Here is an 8,825-nt window from a genome sequence, read left to right as displayed (position 1 = left end):
TGTAGCTCGGAAGCCATGCCCCGGGCAGCCATCTTGCGCTCATTCAATTGGTCCTGAAGTCGCTGGACCCGGTGCCCCTGCTGCTCCCGCTGCCTGGCGCCCACGCGCACACTCAAGGCGAGCGCGCTCCACGTACAGGCTCTCTTGATGGCGTGCGACACCTGTGGGTCGGCCAGGACCGCCTGGAGCCGGTCCTCTACCTCATTCCAGGGCCGCGAGCGGAAGGCCGCGTAGAAATCTGGGCCGCCGCCGTTCATGAGGACTTCATCGTTGATGAACCTGATCACCTCAGTGTGGCGGAACCCGCTGGCGGGGTCCCCTAAGTCAACCGCCATGGCCGCTGCGGCCTACTGAGCGGACGGCTGCGGGCCCAGTTAAGCAGCCGTCTCACAGGCAATGCTGTCACTGCCGCCACCAGTAAAGGTCCTCTCCTCACCTCCCCAGTCAGTCCTACTTCACTCCTTTTCTAGTCTGGCCTCCTTTCTCAGCCTCTTTCTTCTCTCACAACCTCACTTTCTCCACAAAGAGCAAAACAGATCCCCTCGCCACACCAGCCCTACCAGGCGACTGTGTTACACGTCACAGAGACGATCTTTAAGCCACCTCGCAAGGCCTGCTGGGATCCACGTCCCTCTGAAGAGCGCCGCTTACAGGGCTGACTGGCTTACAGGCTGGATGGCCGCACAGGGTACTGCAGCGAGCCTGTGTTAGAATTTGCTTCTAAGAACTTCAAGACAAATACCCAGCATCGCGGAATGAAATCCTAGTTGGGTGTCAGCATTGAATAGTTGGGTGCAGTTCTATTTTTCTCTCAGCTCTAACTCCCCTAACTCTTTGGTACTCCTTCAAACTTTCAATACAGTCAGTCACAATGTACATTTCCTTCGTCATTCTGAACAGATGAACTTAGAGTCCCTGTCACCAAGAAAATCCAGTGATTGAGCCATGAATTCCCTGAACTTGCCCTATAAATTCACTCTCGCGTTTACCTGATTGACGGTTCTCAGAGGGTGTCTCTCTTCTTCTGTTAGAGTAAATGTTCCTCGTAATCTGGGTTTTCCCTACAAGAAATGCTGAAGAAGTGCCTTAAACTGCGCTGAATAATAACTGGAAGCCACACAAAGAAACAAAGCACATGCTAAAGGTAACTAAGTATAAAAACTGTATTCATGCATTTTGAAACTCTTTTTAAAGTACAGGGTTTGAAAGATGACTGCATACGGCGCCTGGGTGGCTTAGTCGGCTACGCGTAGGACTTTTGATTTCAGCTCACGTCGTGATCTCACAGTCATGGGATCTAGCCCCGGAGCCCCGGGTTGGGCACTGCGCTGACAGCACTGAGCCTGCTTGGGATTCTCTCTCCCTCTTCTTCTGCCCCTCCCCGACTCATGCGCATGTGTACGTGGGCACACTCAAAACAAAAATTCAGAAAAAAACGTGACTGCGTAAAACAAATCTTTAAAGATATGATTTGTGGCAATAACAATATAAGCTAGAATGAAAGATTTTCTATGCTACTTGAAATTAAGCTTGTATTTAATCTAAAATATACGGTTACAAGTTAACATGTTAATTGCAATCTCAGAGCAAACACCAAGAAAATAAACAATATACAGAAAACGAAATGTGAAGGAAAGAAAAATTGTTAACAAAAAAAAAAAGGAATCAATGAAACACAAATGAAGGCCATAGTGCAGGAATTGGGATAGAGAGAGATATAAGACATATTAGGGAAAAAGTGGCAAAGGGCACCTGTGTGGCTCAGTTAGTTCAGTGTCCAACTTGATTTTCGCTCAGGTCATGATCTCGAGGTTCATGAGTTCAAGCCCTGCACTGGGCTGTGGGTGACAATGTGGAGCCTTCTTGAGATTCTCTTTCCCTTTTTCTCTACCCCTCCCCTGCTCATGCTTCCTCCCAAAAGAAAAAAAGAAAGAAAACAAATTGCAAAATGCTAGAAGTCCTTCCTTATCAGTAATTATATTAAATGCAAATAGTTTATGATTAACAGAGACTGACAGAAGAGATAATATATTTTTTAAACAGGATACAAGAGATTCATTTTCCATTCAAAGATGCAAGCTGGCTGAAAGTAAAAAGATGGAAAAGCCTATTCCATGCAAACAACTGAGATCTAGAGTGGTTCTCCAAATATCAAACAAAGACTTTTAAGACAAAAATTGTTAAAACATAAAAAAGGATATGTCATATGTTTAAAAACAGGCAATCCCCCAAATGAGATTTATCTCTGGAAAACAAAGGTGACTCAGTAAATGAAAATCAATCAATGTAATACACTACATTACTAGAAGGAAGGAAAAACCCCATGTGATCATTTAATGACACACAAAAAAGCGTTCAAAAAAATGCAGCAGATTTTCATGAGAAAAATGTCTCAAAAACCAAAATAGATAAGAAGTTCCTCAACCTGAAAAAGGGCATTTATGGAATTTCAGCAGCTAACGTTATACTCAAAGGTGAAAGACTCAAACTTCCCCACTAAGATCAGGAGCATACAAGGATGCCGCTTCCACCACTGCAGTTCAACACTATCCTGAGACTTCTAGCCAGAGCAATTAGTCAAGAAAAAAGAAATAAAACGCCTTCAAATTAGAAAGGAATGAGTAAAACTCTCTCTCTTCATAGAAGACATGATCTTCTACATGAAAATTCCCAAATAATCCACAATAAAGTTACTAAAACAAATAAATTCAGCAAAGTAGTAGCATACAGGATCAACATGTAAGAATTAGTGGTATTTCTGTATACTAGCAATTCCAGTTCCAGAAAAATTAAGAAAACAAGTCCATTTTCAATAGCGTCAAAAGACTAAAATACCTAGGAATACATTTAACCAAAGAGGTACAAGACATATACACAGAAAACTACAAAACCTTATTGAAAATAACTACAGAGGGGCACCTGGGTGGCTCAGTCAGTTAGGCATCCAACTTTGGCTCAGGGCATCATCTTGTGGTTTGTGGGTTCAGAGCCCTGCATCAGGCTCTGTGCTGACAGCTCAGAGCCCAGAGCCTACTTTGGATTCTGTGTCTCCCTCTCTTTCTGCCCCCCCCCCCCACACACTCATGCTCTCTCTCTCTCTCAAAAATAAATAAACATGAAAAAATTATAAATTAGTTAAAGAAAACCTAAATAAATAGAAAGATGCCTTGTGCTCATGAATTGGAAGATATCATACTATTAAGAGAACAACACTCTCCAAACTGGTCTGCAGATTCAATGAAAACTCCACAAGCCCTTTTCTTTTGCAAAAATGTAAAAGCTGATCCCAAAATAAGATGGGCAAGAGACCCTAACAGCCAAAATGATCTTTAAAAAGAAAGTTAGGGGCACCTGGGTGGCTCAGTTGGTTAAATGTCCAACTCTGGCTTTTGGCTCAGGTTATGGTCTCATGGTTCATGGGCTCAAGCCCTGCGTCAGGCTCTATGCTGTCAGCACAGAACCTACTTGGGATTCCCTCTCTCCCTTTCTCTCTGCCCCTACCCGCTCGAGCTCTGTCTCAAATAAATAAACTTTAAATAAATACATACATATACATAACTACATAAAGTTGAAGCATTCATACTTCCTGATTTCAAAACTTACTACACAAGGTTAGAGGATCAAAACAGAGTGGTACTGGCCTAAAGACAGACAAGCAGATCAATGTGATGTGATAACATTGAGAGTTCAGATACAAACCCATGCATCTAAAAACCCATGATTTTTAACAAGGTGCCAAGACCACTCAATGAGGAGGCAATAAGCCTCCAACAAACTGCTCTGGTATTAACTGGGTATTCACATATAAAAGCATGAAGGTAGACTGTTACTTCAGCCCATATACAAAAATTAACTCAATTTTTCTTTGTTTTGTTTGTTGTTGCTGCTTGTTTGAAGTTGTTGCTTTAGTTACCTNGGGGAAAGCTAATGTATTGACAGACTATCTATAAGCACTTGAAGCCCCAAAATATTTTTTTTACAGAAGTTTAAAAGCTCCCCCACTCTTTGAAGATTTCTTCTGTGCTGTGACCCTCCCTCAGTGCGTAGCCAGGCCCTTTACAACAATGCTTTCACCCTTACTCCCTGCTTGTAAGGAGCCTGAAGGTCATCTGGAGGTGAAAGTTTGGGATCTTCTTTGAGGATTAGGCCTTTTCTGAGGCCTAATCTTGGGCACATACTCTAGTCGGCACCTGGGTGGCTCAGTCCGTAAAGGGTCTGACTCTTGATTCTGACTCAGGTCATGATGTCAAGGATGTGAGATTGGGCTTCATGCTGAGTGTGGAGCCTGCTTAGGACTCTCTCTCTCTCTCTCTCTCTCTCAAAAAAAAAAAAAGCCCCCCACTTCCCCATATGCCTCCTTTCCCCCTCTCTTCCCAGCCTTTTTGATCTGTCTCTTGCTTGTCCTGACTGCAATCCCTTTCCCCAGGCTGCTAGGGCCAATTCTTTTGCCTTTAAGTGCTTTTGCCAAATGCCATCTGGGAAGCTACCCCAGACCTGGAAACACTCTGAGTTGGGCAAAACATAGGCAATGCCCTTGGGCACCAGTCCTTCAGGGAGCCACCAGGCAGGTGGAAATACACAATCACATTTCGGTGAGAATAAGGTCTGTATTGCTCCCTCAGGTACTTGGCAACCTGCACTAGAAGCACAGGCTGCTGTCTTCACGGCCACCTCTGATCTGGTACGTGGAGAAGGGGAAGTAGATCATTTAAAACATAGCAAACTCTCTTGCTGCAAGGCACCCACTTCTTTCATTAAGTTTTGCCCTGGTTGTTGGAAATTTCCAACTAGACTCCAGAGTTCTGTAAAAGTTGATTCTGACAGTTTTTGCCAGCTCGTTGATGGAGGGAAGGAGCCTTGGAATTTCCTATTCTCTCCTCCTTTTTTTGTATAAGGAACACTGTCATAGCCAAAAAACCACGAATATTTCAAATAAGATTAATTTCATTTCCTTGTCATCTCTCATTCATCATCATTCGACCGTCACCTCCTCCAGGAAGACTTTCCTGACCACTCCACAACCAATTCTGTAATTAGGGTTTTTTTTATCTTTCTTTCTCATCAACTAGACTTAGTCCTTTGAGAGCAAAGAATGTATACTTTCATTTCCGGATTCCTAGCACCATGCTTATTAATGCCAAAGGGAGGGGACAACAGAATCCTGAAAGATAGGGGAGAAGGAAAGAAAGTGGGGGAAACAGAAACTAGTCCATGATTCCTACAATCTTGATTAAAATGCAGACTGAAACCTATAAGCTGAGATCCTTGCCATGGTTTCAATCCAAAGAGAAGTAATTTTTTTAAAGAGACACACATATCCCTAAGGGGGAAAAAAAATCACCATATCCAGACCAGACCGATATATTTATCTTTTGGAGAAGTGCTTTCATACAATGTTAAACTTTATGACAACTTGAAATTATTTTTAAATTAATGCAACAACGCTTCATAAATGCCAAGTTGTTCTAAAATTATGAGTATTACAAGATACTTTGGACCTTCGAGACCTTCGTGGAATCAATTTCCCCTGTATTAAAACAAGAAGATGATATATAATAGCCTATAAGGTGAGATTTTAAAATTAACATGAGGGGCACCTGGGTGACTCAGTTGGTTGAGTGTCCAATTCTTGGTTTCGGCTCAGGTCATGATCCCAGGGTCATGGGATCAAGCCCCACATGAGGCTAGGCACTGAGCATGGAGCCTGCTTAAGATCCTCTCTCTTTCTTTCTCCCTCTGCCCCTCCCCTGCTCACACAAGCACTCTCTCACTCTCTCTAAAATAAAATTAAAAAAAAAATAACCTATCATTCTTGATGAAACAATGATAATATCGCAAATGCCACCACACTTTACTTTGCAGGTGTGCAAGTTTGCAAAGTGTGAATATATGTTTACAAGAGAGTAGAACAATTCAATTGCATAAATTAATCAATCTGAGAAACCACATTAAAAACATAGCTAATTTTTACATGATTTTCAGTAAGTTCATATACTTTCAATTTTAGTATAACCTCTGTCACAAAGGCTTCATAACAACTCTAAATGATAATCATTGATGATAAAGGAAGGAAAATAACATTTTAAAATTCATCATATTACTATGTATCTACGCTTGTGCAGATTTAATCTCCTAAGAATCAAAGGTGGTAAATAGAATAGAGAAAAGGCATATACAGTAAATATAAGCTATATGTGCTGAGTACTGAGGAACGGTTTTATACTGCTTTGGGAAAATTTACACCTTTTATTACATTTGCTTTCTTTTCTCGTACTTTGCACCCGCAGTGACCTCTGCAATATAAGCTGCCCAGCAGATGTCAAAAGGAAAAAGAGGAGGTACCTGGGCAGTTCATCTCAGAGATACTAGAGTCACATCTCCTGAATTTTTTTCCCCACGTGAGCAGAATATAGGGGTAGGAAACCATAATAGACAGTGTCACATTGCAAGTAAATATAACCTACAATCAGTTTCACCTAGCCCGTATTGACAACATTCGTAGTTATTATTGTGCATATGGTCAAATTAGCCACAAAGAGGAGGCATATCTCATAAATTCATTCTATGCAGACAAACTGGATTTTTGTATCCTTTCTCCTTGAACTAACAAGGATCTGTTACTTACAGATACTAACATCGCCACTGAACATTTTCACCGGAGTCATTCACAGCGTTAAGTCTTTCCACCCCCACTTGCACCCCAAATACACACATCCACACGATCTCTTACATCTGCTCGCGTCCCAGGACGCCCTAGGAAACTCAAGGAAGTGAGGACTCTGGGACATTGAGCTCCAGGGGCCTAACTGGCTCAAAAGTCATGCTTGGATCGCCACGCTTGGAAGGGAGGATGAGGACAGATGAGTTATCAGCCAAGTGTCTTGGTGTGAAACGAAGACAAATGGACTCTTAATCCCCCAGGACTTGAGTCTGAAAGGTGGGGCAGCAGGAAGGGGCTGAAGCAGAAAGGGAAGAGCCAAGAGGGTAACAGATCTGCCAGCGGCTGTTTCTCTCAGGTCAAGCATAGACTGACCGGTGCAGAAAGAGCAAGGACACTGCCTTTGAGAAAAATCCCTGGGCTAGACTTGGAGGAAATTGATAGGCCGCCTCCAAAATACATTCATATCATTCATATAAATGCATGTACGCCACAGTGTAAGCTGACTACTGCTCTGGTTTTGGTCTGATGGCAAGGAGGAGACTTTCAAGGGCACTGGATACCTAAAGGTCAACAAATGATAGCTGATGATTGACTAAACAGGAAGAGATAAGGTCAACTTCTGTTTTTCACCAGCGAGGGTGGTATGGATGAGCCTAAGGTGACACCATCCCACGGCCTCTTTTTGAAATGTCACTTAATCACATCCCTGTGATTTTTCCATAGTCTTTTTTAGCCTTGCTCAGTGGACTACATTTTGCTATTAGAAAGGAACAGGGAAAGCAAGTAGGACTTTCTGCAAATCTTCCTAACTTGAAAAGGATAGTCCTGTAAAGCCGTGGGTATAGAAATCAGTTATCCTTCCAGACGTGCCTCAGTGCCTGGGTCCCACACCCCACTGATGTCCTGTTCTCCCTAAGGCAGCGGCGAAGACAACTGACCGCTCTCTGGAGGTGCCGCCCCATTCTCTGAAAATTTGGGACCAGAGTTTAGAAGAACCTAGATGGCACAGTGCCTCGTGCTGGGTGAGGGCACTCATTGCAAACCACCCTCGTAACACAACGTCGTACAAAGCCTGCCGGGGAAACAGACTGTGCACCCAACACAGCAGCACACTGAGAAGAGTTGCTACCCTGTTCTCTCCACCCAAGGGCGTGCTCAGCACTGGGCCCTCATCAGAGATGTGAAGGGGAGGAAGGTTCCTCTGTCCAAGGGTCTTCTAGCTAGACTAAGAATTAAATTGACATGAGACAGACCAACAGGAGAAAAACCCAGTTTCATCACACGTGCATGGAGGCCCAATAATGAAATTGACACCCAAAGAACTGAGACCCAAAGAAATGACCAAGGCAGGCAGGTTTTATCCATTTTAGACAAAGAGACATTAAATCTGTGAGGAATTGACAGGACAGAGAAAAACGTGTGTTTGGGAGCTTCAATGAGTAATGAATTTTAAATGGATTTTGGGCTAAGGTAGCAAATTTGTAAAATGTAACAAGGTTTGTTTATATGGACTTCTTGGCTCTAGATTCCCTCTCTCTGATGATAAACCATAAAAGACTTAAATACAGAGAACTGAGGGCTAATGGAGGATGCGGGGGGAGGGGGCAATGGGTGATGGGCATTGAGGAGGGCACTTGTTGCGATGAGCCCTGGATGTTACATGTAAGTGATGAATCATGGGAATCTACTCCCGAAGCCAAGAGCGCACTATAAACACTGTATGTTAGCTACCTTGACAATAAATTACATTAAAAAAAAAAGGNGCTCTACTTCCTGGTCTCAAAGATCTGTCACCTGAGAGGTTTATGTCCTGCTTTCAAAGAGAATAAGGAGGTTCTGAGCATTGTTCTTGTGTAGGCTATTTTTTAAGTAGCCTTAATTCAGGGGCACCTGGGTGGCATCCAACTTCAGCCCAGGACGTGGTCTCAAAGTTTGTGAGTTCAAGCCCCCTGTCAGGCTCTGTGCTGACAGCTTGTGGCCTGCTTTGANCACATTTGGGGGCAGCCTGCCCCTGGCCCCTACAGGTGCTTCTGCTCTGAAGTGCCATGTGTCATATCTCTGGAATGCACCTGTTTCCATCTGTACCTGCTCACCCACAGCAGAACAATGCTTTTGATACTTTCTTGCTGGTCAGTCAGAATAATAGCCATGTTTTAAGGAATGT

General features: G+C 43.2%; 1 protein-coding gene across 1 annotated transcript in view; it reads right to left on the bottom strand.

The window, feature by feature from the left end:
- Positions 1-335, bottom strand: part of TEX13D (TEX13 family member D) — a 2,650-nt gene extending 2,315 nt beyond the window's left edge. The window contains 2 exon segments of the mRNA XM_077763555.1: position 1; positions 3-335. The exon segment at position 1 is cut by the window's left edge and continues 663 nt beyond it. Coding sequence (XP_077619681.1) covers position 1; positions 3-335 — 334 coding nt within the window.
- Between the last annotated feature and the right edge of the window lie 8,490 nt (positions 336-8,825).

The sequence above is a fragment of the Crocuta crocuta genome, unplaced genomic scaffold (genome assembly GCF_008692635.1).
Source record: "Crocuta crocuta isolate KB4526 unplaced genomic scaffold, BGI_CrCroc_1.0 scaffold482, whole genome shotgun sequence".
Taxonomy (NCBI): domain Eukaryota; kingdom Metazoa; phylum Chordata; class Mammalia; order Carnivora; family Hyaenidae; genus Crocuta; species Crocuta crocuta.
Note: the sequence above shows the minus strand (reverse complement) of the source record. Positions and strands in the feature narration are given on the sequence as shown.